This window comes from Lepisma saccharinum, chromosome 1 (genome assembly GCF_977018435.1).
Source record: "Lepisma saccharinum chromosome 1, izLepSacc3.1, whole genome shotgun sequence".
In the NCBI taxonomy this organism is placed as follows: domain Eukaryota; kingdom Metazoa; phylum Arthropoda; class Insecta; order Zygentoma; family Lepismatidae; genus Lepisma; species Lepisma saccharinum.
This window is the reverse complement of record NC_139229.1, coordinates 84,174,703-84,197,995: the sequence shown is the minus strand read 5'-3', so window position 1 is coordinate 84,197,995 and position 23,293 is coordinate 84,174,703. Positions and strand designations below refer to the sequence as shown.

Below are 23,293 nucleotides of genomic sequence, written 5' to 3'. Positions count from 1 at the left end.
TCTATCTACAGAGAATGCCTTGTCCATGGGAAGCATGCATTCTTGCGTAAGGTAAATTTTTTGGAATGATTTTACAATACTGGGAGTTTCTCATTTGTTTCAATTTCGACATACTCACTAATTTTGCCCTCCTAATCACGAATCTGCAGTTAAAACTTGGCGCTCACGTGTACAAATTGCGAAATAACCGAAATTAAGTGATCTGCGATCTGCACAATTGCTCATTCGTCGGAAAACTTTTTCAAGTACCTAAAAGCGATATATACATCCCTGAACAATAATCTGGAGTGTGGAAAGAAGTATTTACGAATGTATAGCCGTTTCAACATATTGCAGTTTTAAAATTTTTCAGTCCAAATTTCCCACCGATTCCGAGCTTTGCCCCTGGGGTAATTGATCTACCGCGGCCCCGCCTTTGCTATGCTCCGGCTACCCAGCTTCCAACTTTTTACGGGTACGTTAGAAATTGGCTGGAGTCACCTGCCCCCAAATGAGTGCCAAATGGCAACTGCACATTCATGATTACAAGACCAAAATTAGTAAATTGGAGATAGTTCCCTTATTGAAAATTAACCTATCGTTATTGTCAATGATTCGTTGAACAAACTACAATCCACACCCAAATTTCAACTCCACATTCATGATTACAATACCAAAAGTAGTAAGTATACTGAATTTGAAACAAATTGGAGATATTTCCGTTACTGAAAATTAACGTAACCTATCCTTACCGTCAATAATCCATTGAACAAACATACAATCGACACTATGCAACATGCCATTTTCTCATGAAAGCTCCATGCAACTGGTATAACTTTCGGCACAACACACTAGGAACCGCACCATTGCCAAACTTACCTCTATTTGAAGTCACATTCCACAACCTCTTCTCCCTCCATTCTTCCACGATCAATGATCTCCAAGTGACAAATTAACAATGTTGCAACACTGTAGACCACCTAACGAATACAGATCTTCATTGTTCACATCAAATATGGCTACCATAATAGTGTAGCGACAATCATACCATTAATAATTCCACATAATTTCGCAATTTCTATACGCCAGCACGAAATTTCAACTTGAGATTCATCATTAGGAAGCCAAAGTTAGTGAGTATATCGGAATTTGAAAGTAATCGAATGAACTCCCCATATTGTTAAATCATACCATTTTTTTCCAACATAAATAACTTTTTCAAAATCTAAACAGTGCTCATTACTTTAAGGAAGGGTCAAATTTTTTTGACAATCATTGCCAAAATTATAGGATGATTAATATCTCTACTAGGAGAATTTGAAAAGAATCATAAAACAGTCGGAACCGTTACCATAGGAGTGACTATTTTCACTAGGCGGTGAAACTAGCTTTTGAACTATTTTCACCAGATTTTAAACCAGTCATGTGCATGATCTACAAACTGGCCTATGTGTGCATTCTCTAGTTGTTGGTGTGTATCAAGCTTACATCGGTGTGCATTTACATTCGTGCAGGAAATAAGTACTTTTTTTTTGCATGCCATGGAAAAATACCACAAGGTGTTCCAATATGAACTGTTGCTGGTAATATGTCACATGACCAGGGCTCGAAAAATCTCGTCGCCATGGCAACTAAAATTTTCAGCTCAGCGACTGTGATCTTTTGCTGTAATATGTACAAAATTTTTGAAGATTCTTTATTTGCATGGGCGAGGTTCAGCCTGAGGCTGTTCTGCCACCTAACCTGTGTCATGGAGTATGGTCAATATTTAAGGACATGTTGCGTGCGTCTGTTGACAAAATTTTGACCTGCTAGTGTTGCCATTTACGGAGGAAATGCCCCATAAATGGCACTTTCTCATTTAACCCATAAGATCACCATTCAAAAATTAATCATATGCTGCAAATGATCAATATTGGTCGCAAGTGACAAATTGACATGGCATCAGACATATAATTATGACCCTTTGATAATTTCTTACATATTTTAACTCAAAAATGCATTTCTGGAAAGAAATTAACACTGCCTTCCACCAGTTATTAATTTATCTAATTTTCTGTGGGGCATAAACTGATATTTTTTTAGCATTGAAAAATATCTCAATGGATGAGGCTTTATAATGCAGAAATCTCTTCCGGATTTCAAGATATATATTTTTAAATTTTGGGTTGCGCGATTTTTGAAACACCGTAGTATGCACAATTGCTAGTAGGCGGTTTCCTGATATTCATAGCTGGCACCTAGCTCTGAAGAAGATTTTTTGAGCACTGCACATGACGTAATGCTTTTCTTAGGTTAGCCAGTTCAGGTTTAAGGCTGTTAGCATTAAAGTTATTTCTGTAAATACTTCCCAACACCAGAACATGTAATTTCTTGTCTTCAGCACTTTCTGCTATTGCACAATTTTTTTATATAAATTATCTCCTTAGCAGTAACTTAAGTAATACAGCCAATGAGATTTCAAATCCACTTTATGCACATTTAGGATAATCAGGACTGGAACTGCATTATAAAGTGGGATCCGAACCACAATGTGCCTCCAGTGGGCATAGAACCCGGGACCTCATGATTACAAGGTGAAGACGTTACCACTATTCCATAGGAAGGACCCCCAATCCTGCCAATGAATGTAATAAAGTATGATAAAATACAATGCTATGATCAGGAAATTACTTTTGCTGGTGGAAATAGCCCCATAAGCTGTTCTCAGAACCTGGTGAAAATAGCCTTATATGCTATTCTCGCCACCTGGTGAAAATAGTCGTGGGCTTAATTAATATTTACTTGAAAACTTGTTTTCTCCAGTCAAGATGCAATAAGTATTCACTAAAACTGAAATGTGTGTTAATAGATATAAATTGAACCATGTTAAACATGATTAATTCTGAATTAAACAATCAGATCTTTGGCCTTCATGAAACAAAAACAGAAAATGTTCATAAAAAACATAATCTTCAAAAATCATACAAATTTTCCACTTTCCAGCAGGGGTACAGAGTGAAGTATGCCAAAGAAGTTTTTAAATATAATTCATTTTAGGGTCATAGCGTAGCATTTTGCAAAATTTCCATTTTGATAACATCAACATTGGGGGAATATGCATTTGTTTTTGGCTTTTGCTGTATACCAATCATTTATCTTTTGAATATTAAATATGGCTCAAGGGAGATAATATTGTTACATTCTCATAACAAGTTGTTAGGGTGTCCGACTTAACCATGTGAGAGACCTTGGTTCAATCCAGGTGCAGCAGAACTGGGATTTTTTCCCATCTGTTAAAGCAGCTCCAGCACCCACCCAGCTTTGTATAAAGTGGGTACCTGGAGGAAACTCTGGGGGTTCAAGGCAGCATCACCCCCACCTTCAGCCGTGATCAAAAAAGTGTGGGGGCCCTAACTCCACACCCCCTATCTGCAGTGCCAGGAAACTACCTACTAGCAATTGTGCATACTATAGAATGTTTCAAAAGTCGTACAACCCAAACTTTGAAAATATATATCGTGAAAACCGTAAGAGGTATTTACACCAGATTTTCTGCACTAATCATGTACGCTATCACTGGGTTAATAAATTTGTGTTGGCATGTATCCAAATAAAAGCAATTACATTATTTTAAATATTATTAATTTGCTGAAAATATCTGAGAATTGATTTTCAACAATATAGGTATATCAACGTAGAAATTTTCAGCGAAAAATGCAGTTTCGACCAGGAATCTAACACTGGTCTCTGTTATACCGTGCCATTGCTCTAACCACTGAGCTACTGGGCCATCCTGGCATCGCCTGATTTTTCGCTGCCACTGTTTTACCTGCGTGGAATCTTCTCTGCCAGTGCTACCGCAACAGAATCTGTTGCCTTTGAAACACAGTAGACTTTGACGTTGCCTGGTTCCTCCCATCGTAGAGATGTTAATTTTTGAAGATGAGGCATAGACAGGAAATGTACTACGTAGAAATTTTCAGCGAAAAAATGCATTAACATCTGTATGCTGGGAGGAACCAGGCAATGTCGAAGTCTACTGTGTTTCAAAGGCAACACATCCCGTTGCAGTAGCACTGGCAGAGACTATTCCACACAGGTAATGCAGCGACTGCAAGAAATCAGGCTGGCTCAGTAGCTCAGTGGTTAGAGAAATAGAGTCCTGGTCGAGCCTGCATTTTTTGCTGAAAGATTCTACGTAGTACATCTTCTGTGTGCCTAATCTTCAATAATAATACCAACTCTTAATAATTTTTGGGATGATTTGTTGGAGTTTGACTAGTTGTAAAACAGTTGCTTTGTGAGGTACAGCAGAAGCAGGTTTTTTTCTTGGAAAAACTCTTGCACATGAGTGTAAGAATGAGTAGTAAAATACTCTTCAGCAATAAACACGTGCTGCTCCAAAGAATACACCATGGTGAATCAATTAAAAGAACAGGCATGGTAGTGTCGAAAGTGATCTAAGAGAATTCAGTGTAACCAGAGGCAGACTAGGATTCTCTCAGTCCAATTTCGGCACAAAATCTTGGTTTATGATTTTTCACGTAACTGTATAGCCAATACTTAGGCACATGTGGCGTACGTCTGTTGACAATATTTCGACCTGCTAGCATTGCCATATATGTCCCAAAAATGGCCCTTTTTCACTCAACCCATAAAATCGCCAATAAGAAGTCCATCAAATGTTGCACATGAGCAATATTGGTCGCAAATGATAGATTGACATGTCATCAGACATCAATTATGACCCTTCGATATTTTCTTACGTATTTTACTCATTCAAAAGTGCATTTCTGGAAAAAATTTAACGCTGCCTTCCGCCAGTTATTAATTTATCTAAATTTTCTGTATGGAGAACTGATAATTTTAAGCATTGAAAAATATCTCAATGGATGAGACTTTATAATGCAGAAAACCTGGTGTAAATGTCTCTTACGGTTTTCATGATATACATTTTCAAAGTTTGGGTTGTGAAACTTTTGAAACACACTGTATAAGTGGTTGAGCATCACGGTATTCAAAACATCGCTAAATCATTCGAGAAAACAGGAAATGGGGCGTTGGGGGACAAAGAGTAAGAAATTATTACTGATTCTCTGGAATGTTAACAACGTTGATTTAAAAAAAATCATTTGCTAACTTACGCTGTACTGTAATTTGAACTTAGAATTATCAAAATTTCGTGCATATTACAGCATAAGATCAGTCGTCAGGCTGAAATTTTTAGTTGCCATGTCGACTGGGATTTTTGCCTATATACCTTCATGGTGTTGTGCAAGTGCAAAGCACTTACATTCTCATAATAAACACATTCATTTTGAAATTATTTATTTTTGGAACTCAAAACTTTTCTCTTTCATTGTCTGGTAGCATTTGAGTCTACCTACCAATAGTAAACAACATGTTCGAACAATAACGCCATTAAACTTGCCACTCCTAATGTAACAAAGATGTCAAAAAAGCATCATAAAGCTGATTCTTTTTTTGATTTCTGTTTCAGGCTGCACAATAACACATCCGCAAATTAAATGCAATGAAAAATGTTCATAAACCATGGTAATTTTATGATAGGTTTGATACTCACATAGCTAAATTTCTCAATAATTTGTGATTTTCACATCCTGAAATAAAGTTTTGGGCTTTGTATAACCGAAATCTGTAGCTCGAATTTGAAAAAGTAAAAGTTGTCAAAGGTGTATGGTGGGTCACCAGGCTCAGAATTTATAGATGTGAACAAAAAATTGAAGTTGAACTTTGCAACATGCACCCTCCGATCTCCTACATTGTTACATTGTGTTTTCAAGCTGCATATTCTATGCTTTTGAACAGTCTCTTGGTTCGCGTTATTCATGCATAGTTTCTTTGCTTACAAGTGATGTATTTTTTTCCCTAGTGAGTAACTGCAGCCATGGGAGCGTACAAGTATATATCTGAGCTTTACCGTAAGAAGCAGAGTGATGTTCTGAGGTTTCTCCTCCGTGTAAGATGCTGGCAATACCGCCAGTTGCGAAGAATCCACAGAGCTCCACGTCCAACAAGGCCAGATAAGGCTAGAAGGCTTGGTTATAAAGCGAAGCAAGGTTGGTATTTGTGTAGAGTTGCAAAAGAAGCAAGGTTGGTATTTGTTTAGAGTTGCAAAAGAAGCAAGGTTGGTATTTATTTAGAGTTACAAAAGAAGTAAAGTTTGTATTTGTTTAGTTGCAAAAGAAGTAACGTTGGTATTTGTTTAGAGTTGCAAAAGAAGAAAGGTTAGTATTTGTTTAGAGTTGCAAAAGAAGAAAGGTTGGTATTTGTTTAGAGTTGCAAAAGAAGAAAGGTTGGTATTTGTTTAGAGTTGCAAAAGAAGTAAAGTTGGTATTTGTTTAGAGTTGCAAAAGAAGTAAAGTTGGTATTTGTTTAGAGTTGCAAAAGAAGTAAAGTTGGTATTTGTTTAGTTGCAAAAGAAGTAACATTGGTAGTTGTTTAGAGTTGCAAAAGAAGTAACGTTGGTATTTGTTTAGAGTTGCAAAAGAAGCAAGCTTTTTTGAACTGATGTTTTTCTTCTAAAAAATAGTCACCTTTTTTAAAAGTAAGGAGAAAAGAGCAGGAATTGTGGCTTTTTTGTAAATTGCAGCTAACCTATTTTTCTTGTATTATTTATTTTGAGTTTAGAGGTTTGTAATGCATAATTTTACAAGTAGCTAAATAATTTTACATGGGGTAGCAGCCAAGCGATTATTGACCATTGCTTCTTGTCACTAAATTGTGTTTTCAGCTTATGTGCGAGTTTGTGTAATGAATTGTGTTCGAGATTTATCTATAAAAGTAACCATGTTTATTCTTTCTTTATATATTTTATATTGCATATAGCTTCAATTGTTTATTTGTGTATTTCAAATGCCTTAAGTAACCTGCACTCCCATTGGCTAATTCAATCTTAGCGCGGTGTCTAGTTGCCGCCATTTTAGCGCGGTAGTTACTTCCAGCCAGTGTGCGTAGAGAGGCCACTCGGGACACAGCCAGAAACCGTCGCGGACAATTATGGATACCGTAAGCCCAACGTGGCTACGTTTCATTAGTGGCGCGTTGTTGTAACCCCAGCTGCAACTTTGTGTAAACAGTTTCCCCTAGACAGGAGTGCATGGGAAGTGTAATCAAGTGTTATGTACATATACCTTATAATACATAGTTATAGTTATCAGTGTGTGTGCCTGTGTTTTCTTTACAACTACCAAGAGGATCGCGGTGAACTTTGCCCTTTGTTCGCTTGTCAGTGACGTTTCACACTCCGCTCCCTTCGCCCCTCGCGCTGTACGAGGACTTTCAGTCGGCGACCAGTGACATGACGTCATACACCGGTGGTGTGTCCCTGAGTTATTTTTAGATTGCAGTTTTCTGTTCCTTCACGGGACTGGCTTTTCGTTCGTTTTCGTGCGGGAGCGAGGAGAAACGTATCGCGGAGAGTTGCATCAAGCAGCCCACGTGTGCAGACGTGACATCACCATGGCGACCGTGCATCAGCTGTTCCAGTACTCGTCAGTGTCAACGACTACCTGCAGTGTTGCAGCCTAACCAGGATTTCAGATGCCCAGATGGTCCAGTGAATGCCAGATCGGTGAGTACAACAGTGTTTGGTTCAATATTTCCTCATTTTTTCCTTTCATTTCAATACGCATTGCTTGTCCCTCCCACCTTGAGGCATGGCAGACTTAGCACATCTTCTAAAGCAACGTGCCGCCTACAGGGGGCAAATAACGAGATTGCAGTCGTACATTAGCAGTGTTGATCCAGAGGCGCCGAACGTTCAACAGATCAAGGTACGGCTGGAGCAACTGAACACATTATGGCCCAAGATAGAAGAAATTCAGGATTGCATTGAATTTGAAGCCACAGACGATGAACACACGGCAGTTCGAGAGACAATCGAACTTTCATATTTCGATCTCAAGTCGCAGATGCTAACATTAATTGAGGGAAATCATTCAAATACAGACGGCGCGGAAAATGAACACAAGGCTTCGTGCAAGTCTCAAGTCAAGTTGCCATTAATAGAGCTTCCGCATTTCAGTGGAAATTACACTCAGTGGGTATCGTTCAAAGACACATTTTCTTCGCTCATACATGATAATTCGGATATTTCAGATATTCAGAAATTCCAGTATTTACGTGTCGCACTGAAGGGTGAGGCATTGCAAATCATTGAAAGCATACCAATTACAACATCCAACTACGGTGTAGCGTGGAAACAACTCCAAGAGCGTTTTGACAACAAGCGTCTCATAGCTGCTTCACACGTCAATGATATTTTGCATATAAAACCAGTGTCGAGAGAAAACGCAGAAGAGTTGCGATCGTTCACAAACACAGCTATCAGTTCCATCTCAGCGTTAAAATTATTAGCAGGAGATAGTTCACTATCAGATATAGTGTTAGTTCAACATCTTACCTCTCAGCTTGATGCCACCACACGAAAAGCTTTTGAATTAGAAGTGAATGATTCTGAATTCACCACTCTTGACAGTTTGTTTCAATTTCTAGAGCACAGAACCAAGGCTTTGGAGAAATTCAAACCAATTTCCAATGAAAAATCAACATTCAAACCACAGTTTAGTGGCAACACCAAACAACAAAGTCACAAACCTGCGCATCCTTCCCCTTCAAGATCGTATGTTTCTACTGTATCTCCTTCATCCCTGTATTGCAAGGATACTATGAAGAATAATAAGCATCCGCTCTTTGCGTGCAGTTCTTTCAAAGCAGCTACGATAGCTCAGAAGTACAAATTTCTTCGAGAAAACCAGATCTGTTTCAATTGTCTTGGACAGTCCGATCACCAGGGATTTAGGTCAGGATGCAAGGCAGGATCTTGCAAGTATTGCGGCGAGAAACATAATTCCCTTCTTCATGAAGATAAGAACAACAGAGAACGTCAAACACAGAAGCAGCCCAATAAATCCAGATGTAAATCGGCAGTAGGCGATGATACTCGTTTTCAGGATAATGATGCCCAGACTAAAGCAACATATTGTTCTGTCAAGAACAGAGAAACTTCGCAAGTTCTCCTAGCCACAGCAGTCATAAAAATCAAGAACGCATACGGCGAGTGGCTCCCATGTCGTGCACTTTTGGATGGAGCCTCGCAGAGTAATATTATGACAGAGCATCTTGCTCAGCAGCTACGCATCAAGAAACAAAATCGCCGAATTCCAATCCAAGGTATAAATGAAGCTACAGTGCAAGCCTTTCACACCATGGAGACGCAGATTAAATCCAGCATAAGTGGATTCACCATCGATATATCTTGTTCCATCTTGCCAAACATCACAGGTTCGATGCCAGCGCAGAGGCTCGAAACTTCCACATGGGGAATTCCGAGTGACATACATTTAGCAGATCCTAGCTTCCATACACCTGGCAACATTGACCTACTTCTGTCTGCAGATGTGTTCTACACGATTCTCAAGCCAGAAAAACTTTCAAGAACAGGAAACTATCCAGCGTTGCAAAACACTGAATTTGGATGGATTGTAGCCGGAAGGATTCCCAATGCACCATCTACGAACGGACCTTCGAAGTCATTCTTTGTTCGCACAGAAGATACAGTCAATTTTCATTTACAGAGATTTTGGGATTTGGAGGAATTCCATGATAAGTTGCCTTCGCCAGAAGAAATCGCCTGTGAAAAACATTTTCAGGAAACTACATCTCGTGATCGAGAAGGTCGATACACAGTCAAGCTACCCTTGAAGGACAGATCCGTTCTTGGGGATTCTCTGCAAACAGCGATTTCACGATTTAACCAATTAGAAAGAAGACTTGATCGGAACGTGGAATTGAAAAGAGAGTACACAGAATTCATGGTCGAGTACCAACAACTCAAACACATGCAACCAATTGGGACATTGGAAGATGTATCCAGAGACAAGGAGACAAGGTACTACATTCCACATCACTGTGTGATCAAGGAATCAAGCAAAACTACACGTTTAAGAGTGGTTTTTGATGGAAGCTCGCCCACAACTACGGGGGAATCGTTGAACAGTATACAAATGATTGGTCCCACGATACAAGAAGAATTGTTTTCAATCCTGCTCAGATTTCGTAGTCACAAAATCGCACTGACTGCAGACACGGCTAAAATGTATAGGCAAATTAACATGCATTCAGAAGACAGACCACTTCAATGCATCTTATGGAGAGCATCACGTGACGAACCAATTCATGTTTACAGTTTGAACACAGTCACTTATGGATTAACTTCAAGTTCATTCTTGGCCACAAGATGCCTCAAGCAGTTGGCAGAAGATGAATCATCAAATTTCACAGTAGCCACTCATGTCTTGACACATGACTTCTACGTTGACGATTTTCTGGGAGGAAATCATTGCATTGAAGGTGCAATAAAGCTGCGTGAAAGTCTCACAGAATTACTCCAGAAGGGAGGATTCAATCTACGTAAATGGTGCTCAAATAGCAAGGCAGTGTTGCAATCTATTCCAGAAGAATTGAAGGCAGTACAGGACCTAGTGCAATTCGACACAAGGCACAAAAACATTGGGAATTTCATGGCACCCATCCACGGACGAATTTCTCATGGACAGCAAGGTCGCCACAACAGTGGATGTAGGCTCGTTGAAGATCTTCTCAAAGCGCCAAGTTGCCAGCATAATTGCACAAGTGTTAGATCCAATCGGACTAATATCGCCAGTGGTGATAACATACAAGTCATTCCTGCAGCAGTTATGGCTCCACAATGTAGGATGGGATGATCCGCTTCCTATAGATTTGCAGAAAACATGGCGTCGTCTTCATTCGCAGCTCACATGTATTAACGAAGTAAAAGTACCACGCTTCGTTTGGCTCCAGGAGACATACGTAAAGTTCAAATTCACGGTTTCTCTGATGCATCAGAGAGAAACTATGGCAGCGTTCTCTTCGTAAGATCAATTGATTCAGAGGGTCACATAAGTGTGAACTTATTGTGTTCAAAGTCCAAGGTGGCTCCGGTGAAGAGAACCACTCTTCCACGTTTGGAATTATGTGCGGCAGTTCTACTAGCCAAACTGGTACACAAAGCATTGTCCATACTGCGTCTATGTATAGACACCATTCACCTATGGACCGACTCAAAAATCGTCCTAGCTTGGCTGGCGTCACCAGCCAGTAAATGGAAACCTTTTGTTGCCAACCGAGTGGCAATTGTACAGGAATTCACACAAGTCAGTGATTGGAAGCACGTTCCGTCAAAAGACAATCCTGCAGATCTGATCTCACGAGGAGTCGATGCAAAAACTATCAGATCACTTCAGCTTTGGTGGCACGGACCCGGCTGGCTCCAAGAAGACGAGACACAGTGGCCATCATCCAGTTTAGCATTCCGTCCAGACGACAACACTATTCCAGAGCAGCGTAAGGTAGCAGCTACCACATTGGTCACTCATGTAACAACTGAAGAAGAAATTATATGTAGATATTCAAGTTTATCCAAGCTACTGAGAGTAGTGTCACTCTGCAAAAGGTTCATCAGCAATTGCAGAAACTCAAGAGAGAAAAGGAGTGAAGACCTTACCACCTTTGAAATTCAAGGCACCACACTTGCCTGCATCAAGATAACACAGCGCGCATTCTTCTCTCAGGAAATCAAGGATTTGTCTGACAAGCAGCAAGTACACAACAAAAGCATTTTGAGGAACCTTCATCCATTTCTCGACAATGAAAAAGTAATTCGTGTCGGAGGAAGATTGGAAAACAGTGAACTGGAATTCCAAAGCAAGCATCAAATTATTCTTCATCCGAAGAGTCATTTCGCGAAAATTCTGATAGCATCAGAACACAAGAGACTTATGCATGCTGGTCCACAGCTTCTCATATCATCACTTCGTGAGAAATACTGGATACCTCACATACGACAGGTGGTCAAACAGATCATTCATCAGTGCAACATATGCTATTGTTTGAAGGCTTCAGCCGCCCAGCAGCTGATGGGGCAGTTACCCTCCAGTAGAGTGAGACCCAGCAAGGCATTCCATCACGTAGGCGTTGATTACGCAGGGCCATACCACATCAAGACCGGGGCCGCAAGAAGCAGATCCACAAGAAAATGCTACATTGCAGTTTTCACTTGTCTTGCCACAAGGGCAATTCATCTAGAGATTGTCTCAGACTTGACATCACAAGCCTTCATCGCAGCTCTACTACGCTTCACCGCGAGAAGAGGAAAGTGTGCAAGTATTTTTAGCGACAATGCTACGACGTTCCATGGTGCTAAAAATGAATTGCAGGAATTACGTAAACTCTTTCAATCACAAGAATTCAACAAGGACATTAACAGATTTGCAGCAGAAGAGAATTTCCAATGGAAGTATTCTCCACCACGCAGTCCATCATTCGGCGGGATTTTTGAAAGTGCAGTAAAGTCTATGAAATACCATCTTCGCAGAGTAGCAGGAAACGCCGTGCTAACATACGAAGAACTAGTAACTCTGCTATGCCAAATAGAGGCCTGCCTCAACTCCCGTCCTCTTTCCACACTCCCTGATTCTCATGATGAATTCAGCTACATTACCCCTGGTCATTTTCTTATTGGAGGTCCTCTAACCTCATTTCCTGAACCAAACATTACAGATCTGGCTGCCAACAGATTATCCAGATGGCAGCGCATACAGCAGTTCCAGCAGCGAGTATGGAGGAAGTGGTCTCAGGACTACCTGCATAGTCTGCAGCAGCGACAGAAATGGACAGCCGTTCAGTCGAATTTGAAGCCTGGCACACCAGTGCTATTGAAGGAGGACAATATTCCACCACTCTCGTGGAGAGTCGGCGTCATCCAAGAAGTGTTTCCGGGAAGGGATAACCTAGTGCGCGTAGTCACCGTTCGTACTAGAGACGGAGTCTACAAGAGAGCATTAAGTAAAATTGTGCCTTTACCACATTGGGAAGAAGACGCTCCATGAGCTAAAGCATTGACTATGTATCCCCTAGTGTTAGGTTGGATGTGAACATTCCAAAGGGGGGGAGTATGTTCGAGATTTATCTATAAAAGTAACCCATGTTTATTCTTTCTTTATATATTTTATATTGCATATAGCTTCAATTGTTTATTTGTGTATTTCAAATGCCTTAAGTAACCTGCACTCCCATTGGCTAATTCAATCTTAGCGCGGTGTCTAGTTGCCGCCATTTTAGCGCGGTAGTTACTTCCAGCCAGTGTGCGTAGAGAGGCCACTCGGGACACAGCCAGAAACCGTCGCGGACAATTATGGATACCGTAAGCCCAACGTGGCTACGTTTCATTAGTGGCGCGTTGTTGTAACCCCAGCTGCAACTTTGTGTAAACAGTTTCCCCTAGACAGGAGTGCATGGGAAGTGTAATCAAGTGTTATGTACATATACCTTATAATACATAGTTATAGTTATCAGTGTGTGTGCCTGTGTTTTCTTTACAACTACCAAGAGGATCGCGGTGAACTTTGCCCTGTAGCGACACAATCCATACCAGAGAGATGTAAGTGGTACCTACAATTTCACTTACATTTAGATCCTACCGGTTTGGATCATCATTCATTTCTGGTCCTTCACAGCCGGACAGGTTCTACATTCAGTTTTGGTCCTGTACGGTCCGGAACGCAAACAAATTGCATAGTGGCAATGCAGGTGTATTGCAATCAAGGGTTAGGTGGTTGGATCCCAGTGGACATTTTGCATAGAGGTTGTTCAGATTCCTATCTAAAACTGCATGTCCAGTCCTGTTTCAGGGTGGCTACTCACCAGGAATTCCGGGAATTATGTGTGAATTCTACGTGAATTTTTATCCATAGACGTGAAAAGTTGCAACTTTTACTAATCCAAATCACATTTAGTTTATGTACTTTATAAATGCCCTGAGGTAAATGTTTGACCGTTAGCTTTTATTTTTTATTGAGGAAGGGAAAGAGAACAAACCTGCGTGGAGAATAAATCAAAATTCTCTCAATCTATTTGCTTCATTAGTGTCCTTTGCAGAACAATAATCTATCTGACAGATGGAAGATTATTGCAAGATAAGATATCTTGAATTTGATTAGGTAAATCTGAATTTTCATAAGTTAGTATCTTCTGTAATATTTGTGACTTGTTTGTAGATGCATTTCGAGTCTTGAGTATGTGAAATGTAAACTCCGCACCTTAAATCAGTGATTTTATATATATATATATATATATATATATATATATAAATCAAAGAAGGTAAAAGGAAACACTCATTGGACAGTAGAAAAATTCAAAATTTTCGCTAATTTCATAGCATCATACACACACTACCGTTTAATTGAGGTGAAAGGTGGTAATGGGAAATGCTGATGTGGAGATAACATCTTGTAGCCTTGAATTTTTGGAAAGTTCACCTTAAAAACTGGGAATTATACTTGAATTTTATCATGGTCCTAAAGTGGCCACCCTGTGATTAACATATCTAACCATAGAATTGACTTATAATAAATGTTTACATGTTTGTGCCCCTCGTGTCAAATATACATGTTAACATCAAACTATTAGATATTTCAGGACAATTATAAACCTGTACTATTCACAACACACATGCAGAAGTGTACCAATTACGTGAATGCGTATATTGAACTAGGCAGCCAATTAGCCAAATCGGATATACTTGAAATCCATAATACAAATGTATATTTGCTGAATGCAAATGTCAAGGGGTGTGAAACTATATTTTCAAAACGTGTGCATGTTTGTATGTCAAATTCAAATGTTGAAAATCATATACTATTAGATTCTATTTTCAAAAAAATATACAAAACTGCTCTATAGTTATGTGAATATGTATATACTAGGGATGGGTCGATATGAAATTTTAGCCGATACCGATAACCGATATTCTACCGACCCATATGAAATTAGAAATGGTCCTTGAAGAACCTGAAAGGGTCATTGACCTCCTTAATATATGTGGTTCAAGGTGACTGCAGTATAAAAGGAGTTGCATATTTAGACATTTACTAGTAGGACACTGAGATTATCCATAAAAATTACAACAAAATGGCAGAATTTTGCACTAAATTATCATATATTTATCGGTGTATCGGATCTGTAAAATAATCTGTAATTTTATCGATACACCGATATGCCTATATCAGCCGATACCGATAGAGTACCGATTAATCGGTCCCATCTCTAGTATATACTATGTTATATTTAATGTGTTTATTGAAATATGAACATATAGCTTGGAAAAAAGAAACATCCATTAAAAAAAGCAAAGTTTTTTTTTTTGAAACCACAATTTATGTCTAGCAATGAAGTCCATGTTGTTGCATTTGAAATTGAGTAATTCTAAACAAGGATCCTCTGAAGGTTAAGAGAAGTTTGAGTTGATCTTACTTGTGCTTGAGAATTAAGGAATACAGTGAAACTTTGCTTTAACTTCTCAATAATGAATTTAAGCCTACTGGTGCCAATCAAGCAAATTCATGTTAGGTATGTAGCCAGTTCTACTGTATTTTTTTCTCCGTAAATTTTGGGATCTGTTTTTTTTTTTTACTTGCCATTTGAATTGTGTTTCAAACCAGAACCCCAGAAGTGCTTCCTTTAAATTGTTAGCCTGTTCAGCTTTGTTTTTTCCCCCTCTAAGAACGTCTCTGTTAGGACCTCTTTAGAGGAAAGCATTTTTCTTAACATTTATGTCATGACCGAAATGCTATTTTGTAAAGTGTAAAATTATATGGCATATTTCATGACATTTCTCAGGGATATGATCGATCCTATTTTTCGTAGCATAACCTTTAGGACACAAGTACAGAGATGTAAACAATGTGTCACTTCACATTTTTAATAGATTATAACTATTCAACCTAGAGAAATAACATTTCCTATTTAATGATTTTAGGGTATAAAGCAATGGCACTGCTTAAAATACACATATTGCAACGTATACAGTAAACATATGGAAGAATATTGTAGTTTAAATTGTAAATGCTGTGCACTCACCATAGGTGGTGTAACTCGACCTTTCTTTTCTGCTGTATATATTATGCATTGTAATGGCAAAAGGTAACTGAAATGTTCCATAAAATGCTTCCATGTAAAGTACTGTCTGCTATCAGATTTTTGGAAGTATATGCTTAACATTTATGCTAGGAAATATGTTAAAGGAAAAGCTTCCGTCTAAACGGGCCTTCATTTATCTATTATACATATCATTACATATTGTTTATTGCTTTCCAGGTTTTGTTATCTACCGAATTGCTATTCGCCGTGGTGGACGCAAGCGCCCTGTGCCAAAGGGTTGCACGTATGGTAAGCCAGTGACCCATGGTGTGAATCAGTTGAAGCTAAAACTTAGTACACAAGCTGTCGCAGAGGTAAGTGTTCTGCTTTGCTTAATCTAAAGTTTGTATATTATGAAAAGTGGAAGGTGTAAATTTGTTAATTTGCATGCATAACGTGCTATTGAGTATTGAAATTTGTTTAAATTGGGAATCATTGATGTACCTATCAGTTGATATTTTTAAACCAGAAATATGCACTTCCAACACTAATGCAGTATTTACATTAGGCAAGGACCTACGTTAAATGAACTTTCCTTTCAATGATGCGAATCATGTTCCTCTTGATTGGTGGTTTTATGTTATTCTTAGTGGATGTGTCTAGAAGTGACAGCTCTATTTTCCATAACTACACCAACCAGTATGTTCACTTGAACTGATATGCACAAGCCTTTTGCAAACATTATATTCAGAACCTGAATGACATTACTGAACCCAGTGATTCCCAAAGTGCGCACCACGGTGCCATGGGGTGATTACAGGCCTACTGCGAAATGTTCCAATATTTTTACTGAAATAACAGTCGCTTGTTAGTAGACACAATTTTTAGAATTGTAAATTCAAGCAATGCTATGGTTGTTCCAAGCATGTGCTTATTTAGTACTTTTTACAAACAAAATATTTCTGAATTTGAAATATTTTTTTAACTTAAGGTAAGCAACCTAACCACACTAACAGAGCATTGCAAGTGTTAGATAGGCCTACAATCTGACTTGAGCGCCGTGGAAAAATCTTGAAACACTAAGGGCATCATCAAATGAAAAGGTTTTGGAACCCCCGACTTTACCCATAAGTGCCAAGGCCTGAGCGCTGAAGGAGTTATCTTGGGAACTTGAAATTTCACGTGGTTTTAAATAAAAAATTGTATCTTGAAAACTATGAAGGCAAGAGTTACAAATTATAGCTTGTTTTTACCTGTACAGGTTTCATTTACCAAATAGAATATGATGATGGAAGTAAAAATATTTCTTTGTGAAATTTGAACTTTGTCAGGCCCCTATGTAGGCAACACCAGAGTGAAATGTTTCTAAACAGTAACTGCGTATTGCACAATGTGTGTTCCAATCTCATGCCATTTTAAGTACAGCTTTTGATCCTGAAATATGCCCAATTTTTTGTACTGAAATCTTGATCTTTAATTCACCATAAATATGTGGCTTTAGTAATGGTGTATATTACTTTGTGTATGTGCACACATATATATAGTTCATGGCCTCTTGATGGGTGAGTTTCTGGTCACTGATGTCAAGTCTAGCTAGCTTTTTCTGCCAACGGTGAGCATGATCAGTTTGTACATGTATTACAAAAATACTTAAATTTTTAAAGATATAGAAACTGACTTTTATCGCATCTCTACATAAGGATCATTTGCATATGTCTCTTTTACGTGGTGACAAGAAAGTTTGTACCATGGGTACTGTGGTCCCAATTGGTTCCTGTCGATGAAGATAGACATATCCTGAAAAGCTTTGATGTCTTTTCTTCCATAGATGTCTGAGATAGGAATTGGGTCAACCCACGTTACTTGATTTTGATAAATCTTGGCGAATTTTTTTTTTACTAACAATAACAAAAAATCCAAAATGTCAAGATTTTTTTCTGTAGTAGTACTCGAGATATTAGTAGGACAAAAACTGATTTTTTGGGGGGGGCGGCAACAGGTTATCATAGCCCCATCTAGTTTGCTGCACATTTTGACACTCCTTGCACCAAAGTGTCTAGTTGGTTACATGGTGCAGCACTGAGTCATCTAGTTCATTGATTTGGAGTCAAGTAGTGTATTTGGTGTCTGCACAGTTTGCAATACCTTTCGAACCTGTGTGTGTTTGTGGTGTGTGAGTACTAACTAATCAAATGACCGTTCAAAGCAGCAGACGGGCATTTGTTGAATCTTCTGAACTTGAACACCGTTTTCCGTCTAGTTGGTTGAACATCATTTCCTTGCACCACCCTGACACTGGATACACCTGCACTACACAGTGTGTCAAAAAGTGCAGCGAACTAGACTGGGCTTGTGTGTTAATTGATCAGTGTTCCCAAGCTCTCTATTTAACTGACACAAGTTATTACAAAAACAAATACTTTTTCTCCAAGAAATTTCAAACCTCTCATCAGATTTGATATCTGAAAAAATTAGAAAATATAAGCAAGAAACTAATATGATGCATGTTTAGAAATCATCAACCTTCCTCACCAAAAAGATTGTAGCTCAGAAGGTACTCTGAGAACGACGAGTTTGGCACTAATAGTGGTGGAAGTGGGCTTTGTAGCATCTCTACATAAAAAGTGTCATTTGCATATTCCTCTTTCATGGTGTGACAATGTTTGTTACATGGGCACAATGGTCTCGGTTGGTTCCTGTCGATGAAGATAGACGTATCCTGAAAATCATTGATGACTTTTCTTCCATAGATGTCTGAGATAGGAATTGCAATTTTGGTGCACATAAAATGTAACCCCATGTCAGCTGATTTTGATAAAAGTTGTCCCATTTGTTTATTGCTCTTGTATGTACGTATTGCTTGCATTGTAGAATTATTTGTTTAAGGTTCTGAAAAACACACAAACACAATTCTCGCAAAAAAATTATGTTCATGTGCTTTTATGAACCGTAAACTGCAAGAAAAATATTTGTTTATTGACCAAAGGCAACAAATACAAATTTTGACCATTTCTGTGCAACATGTCTTTGCGACTTCATAAATTGATTAATTAGCATCTCTGTTTCCAAGCTCTCTCTTTCACTGTGACACAAGTTATTACAAAACAAACACTTTCTTTACATATTTCTGACCCCTCTCATCAGAAATACAGATTCATGTATGTCATTTTTGACAGATATTCATAATTAGAAGTGGGTTTGGTCACATCTGTACTTTTATGTGGTGAGAAGAAAATTTGTTGAATGGGTACAGTGGTCCAAATTAGTTCCTGTCGATGAAGATAGACATATCCTGAAAAGCATTGATGACTTTTCTTCCATAGATGTCTGAGATAGGAATAGTATTTTCGTGCATTGTCAATTCATCCAGTAGAAGAATAACTTCTTTTTGCTTATGATAAACATTGTTACATTTTTGTTTGTTGACCAAAGGTAAAAATCCAGAATTTCAATTTTTTTCGGTAGTGGTTCTTGTAATATTGAAAGGTAAAAAATGACCTATTTTTGGGCAACAACAGGTCATTGTGACTATAAATCAATTAGTGACTGCTTCCAAGCCCTCTATTTCTTCACTGTGGTGCAAGTTATTACAGAAACATTTTTTTTTTTACAATTTCAAATTTTTAAATCTCATCAGATATATAGATTCATATATTTAATTCTTGGCTGATATTCATGGATTAGAAGTGGGCTTGGCTCCATCTCTACTTAAAAGGAGCATTTGTCTTTTTATATGGTGTCAAAAAAGTTTGTTGCATGAGTACATACAATGGTCTCAGTTGGTTCCTGTCGATGAAGATAGACATATCCTGAAAAGCATTGATGACTTTTCTTCCATAGATGTCTGAGATAGGAATTGTACAGGAACGTGAATCAATTGTGGGTATGAAGTCACACACTAGAAAAATTAGTTCACTCACCTTATATAAGTGCTCGATATGAGCTAATCTTGTTGTCTTTCAGCAAGTCAGTAGTCCACTTCATCCCACACATGCATCAGTGTATCCACATCGACAACAGAAATGATTGGTGGCTGTATCTTAGACAGATTTGTGGGTAATTGTGGCACAAGCATATTAACCTTCACATAGGACACACAGAAGTTCCTGCTCATCATCTCCTTAATGCCCTTTCCATCTACTTGGTAATGGGGTGTTCAGGAATCTCGACCTTCAAATGAAAGTGAGGTGGGCAGTTTCTTGTTCCAAGATAACACACTGACACTACAGCTGTGGCGTAAGCGAAAGTTCTAACATTTTACCCTTGACAGTGGGTTCATGAAAAAGAAAGGGAGTTTGGACACTGCTTAGGAAACTGATTTTTCCAGAAGCATGAACATGCTGAATAGAGGTATGGGTGTTTTCCCCATATTCATACATTGTCCCTGTTAACTTTCCCGCTTAGAAAAAATGTCTCCTCAATACTGCACCAACTTGCCAAAAAAATCATCCTGTTTTCTAGGTGACTGAGTGATTATATAACTCAAACTGCTGATGGTAATGAGGGTAATGATGCAGCAGCTGTACATGGTATGCTTTCGACTTTAAAGTCTTTTCCAAACCAAACGATCATGTGTGGGGTATCTGATTCTCTATTTCTTTGGCAAGTAGACTTCTGTCTATGGTCAGAGATCCTACAGATTATTCAGTACTCTATTGGTATAGGCCGATATAGGCATATCGGTGAAATTACAGATTATTTTATTGATCCGATATATCTATAAATATCTTATTTAGTGCAAAATTCTGCCATCTTGATACTCTACATGTCCTACTTTTTAAAAGTAAATGTCTAAATGCACAATGTACAATACTCCCTTTCCACTGCAGTCATTTCGAAACACACATTTATTAAGAGGTCAATGATCCATTCAGCTTCTTCAAGGAGCATTGGGAATTTTACACAGGATCATCAGAATATCGGTATTGGTAAATTTTATATCTGTACTTTATAATAATTAAAATTTCGTATCGGCCCATTCCTATTCTGTGGACTTCTGTGGAAGCTTGACCTCAACTGTCTTTTCTGACACTGATGGCCAACCTGGAGATTTGCTCCTTCAGAAGCAACCACTGCTCACAATTTGTCATGCCATCGCTCATCTTTCTCGAACTTCGTTCAAAAATGACTTGGCACAGTTACCACCAATTTTGAATGGAATTGCAGCAAATTGAATACTCCCTGATCACCAGTTGCCATGTCTGCACTTACCATACTGTGCTGTGCAATTGAAAGTTTGAGAATACTTTGTGATACGATCCCATGTCTTTGTTGCATCCTTCATGGTGTAAAAATAAAAAAAAAACTGCAAACACATTGATACAGTGTATTTTGGTGCACTCTTAACTGTCATTCAATGTCAGATCATCCAGTAGAAACATACGATGTAACCTGTTTCTTTTTATTTTGATACCATTTTGGGGCAACAAGGGCAAGAACGAATCACCGTGACTGCTGGCAGAGTTTTAAAATTCTATTTCACTATAAACAAATTATAATAAAAAAAAAACTCTCATCAGTAGCACAGATTCATCTTTGTTATTGTTCATAGATAAATGTGGCCCTGGCTACATTGTTCATAGATCAATGTGGGCCTGGCCACATTGCTACTTATAAGGATCTTTATAATTTTTATGTACAATTGTCCCAAATGGTTTGTCGATGAAGATAGACATATCCTGAAAAGCATTGATGCCTTTTCTTCCATAGATGTCTGAGATTTGTATTGTATTTGGGTGCAGTGTCAGTTGGATCACTCTGTGCTAGTTGATTCGCTGGAAACAAAATGTAAGCCATGTTTTTTTCATTTGATAAAAATTGGCCCATTTGTTTATTGACCGATGGTAACTACAAATGTGAAATGTCCTATTTTTTCTGTGTGTGGTTTTTGTGGTAGGAACAGGGGTAGACAATGGGACATAAATTTAAACCCTAATTTAAAAGAATAATGAAGGTATAATTTTAAGAATTTTTGGCAGAAAAAGTGTGCTAATATAAAAATGCATTTTTTTGGAAAAAGAACACCACTTTTGGAAAAATAATTAATGAAAAATCAAAGTCCTTACACACACCATATGTCTAAAACAAAATGTGTGGTTTGGTTTTTGGAAAATTGCTGTTTCTGGCAGAGGGCTCCTAGTGTAAGTACTTGTAAGCTTTAGTTTGTGTACACAATATAATTTCATATATTTTATGTAATATTTTTTTTCGTAGGCACGTGTTGGCAGACGGTGTGGAGGACTTCGTGTATTGAATTCCTACTGGGTTGGCCAGGATTCTACATACAAATATTTTGAAGTAATTCTTGTTGACCCAATGCACAAGGTTAGTATTTTGTTGGTAGTTGTTTTGTAAATAGTCCTTTAATCTTGATTCTTCTTTATCATATTTTTTTCTGGGACATGATATTCATGTGATGGTAATTTAATTTGAGATTTTTTTCAGAATTCGAAATAGATTTTATTTTTGTGTAATATTCACTTGCTGGATTTGCCCCCTTCCTCCAGACAGCTTTTGTTGGAAGTCCTGATGTAGTAACATTTCCAGTTTATAGACTGATTTAAGTTTGAAGTTTCCAAAACTAGAGTGAGAAGATACATTTGCTGAAATTAGTGTGCACCACTTGTTTTCAGGTATACAAGATCACTGAGACTAAGAGATGAACTGGAATTTGTAAATAATGTACACAAGATTAGCTGTTGCTTCTTTATTTCTGGAGTTGACTTATACCATTTGTGATATTTCAACATGTCAGCTTTACGATAGGGATGGCCAAACAAATCCGGATCCAAAAGTTACGGATCCGGGTCTGAAAGTTTTGGATCTGGATCCGGATCCGAGAAATTTCGGATCTGGATCCGGGTCCGAAAGATTCAGATCTGGATCCGGATCCGAGAGTTTCGTATCTCAATACCATTATAATATTACCACACCTTAAAAGGTATTATGATCTTCGATTACAAAGAAATTTTTCGTTAGTCCTACAAGAATTTTTTTCAAGTGTTGTTCCTAAAGTACTTTGCTACGCATCGGCTAACACACTCTTGCACAAAAATAATCGTACTTGTTTAACATAAAATGTCAGAGGTGATTTTGTAAATGCCATTGAAACGAATATGTATTCATTCGAATGTATTGGAAATGAAAACACACATAAATGTGAGACATTCCATTTTAGGATGAAACCTTTATTTAACACACGTAACAAGATAGAAATGTTATACAAAAATTATACAATTGTTCTACAGTTACAGTTCTACAAATTAAAATAAAACATTATAATATATGCAGTGTTAAATAATTACAAGGGAGGTTATCTAAGTATCCCCTTCCGATTTCCATGAAACTTGGCAGTATAGTGGGGCCCAAAGGA

General features: G+C 38.2%; 1 protein-coding gene across 2 annotated transcripts in view; it reads left to right on the top strand.

Annotated features, from left to right (window-relative positions):
* Positions 1 to 23,293, top strand: part of RpL15 (ribosomal protein L15) — a 44,001-nt gene that overhangs the window by 6,372 nt on the left and 14,336 nt on the right. For both annotated transcript variants that reach the window (XM_083117027.1, XM_083117038.1), the window contains exons 2-4: positions 5,855 to 6,041; positions 16,159 to 16,295; positions 22,135 to 22,245. In XM_083117027.1, coding sequence (XP_082973153.1) covers positions 5,870 to 6,041; positions 16,159 to 16,295; positions 22,135 to 22,245 — 420 coding nt within the window. In that variant the 5' untranslated portion in view covers positions 5,855 to 5,869. The remainder of the gene's footprint in view (positions 1 to 5,854; positions 6,042 to 16,158; positions 16,296 to 22,134; positions 22,246 to 23,293) is intronic.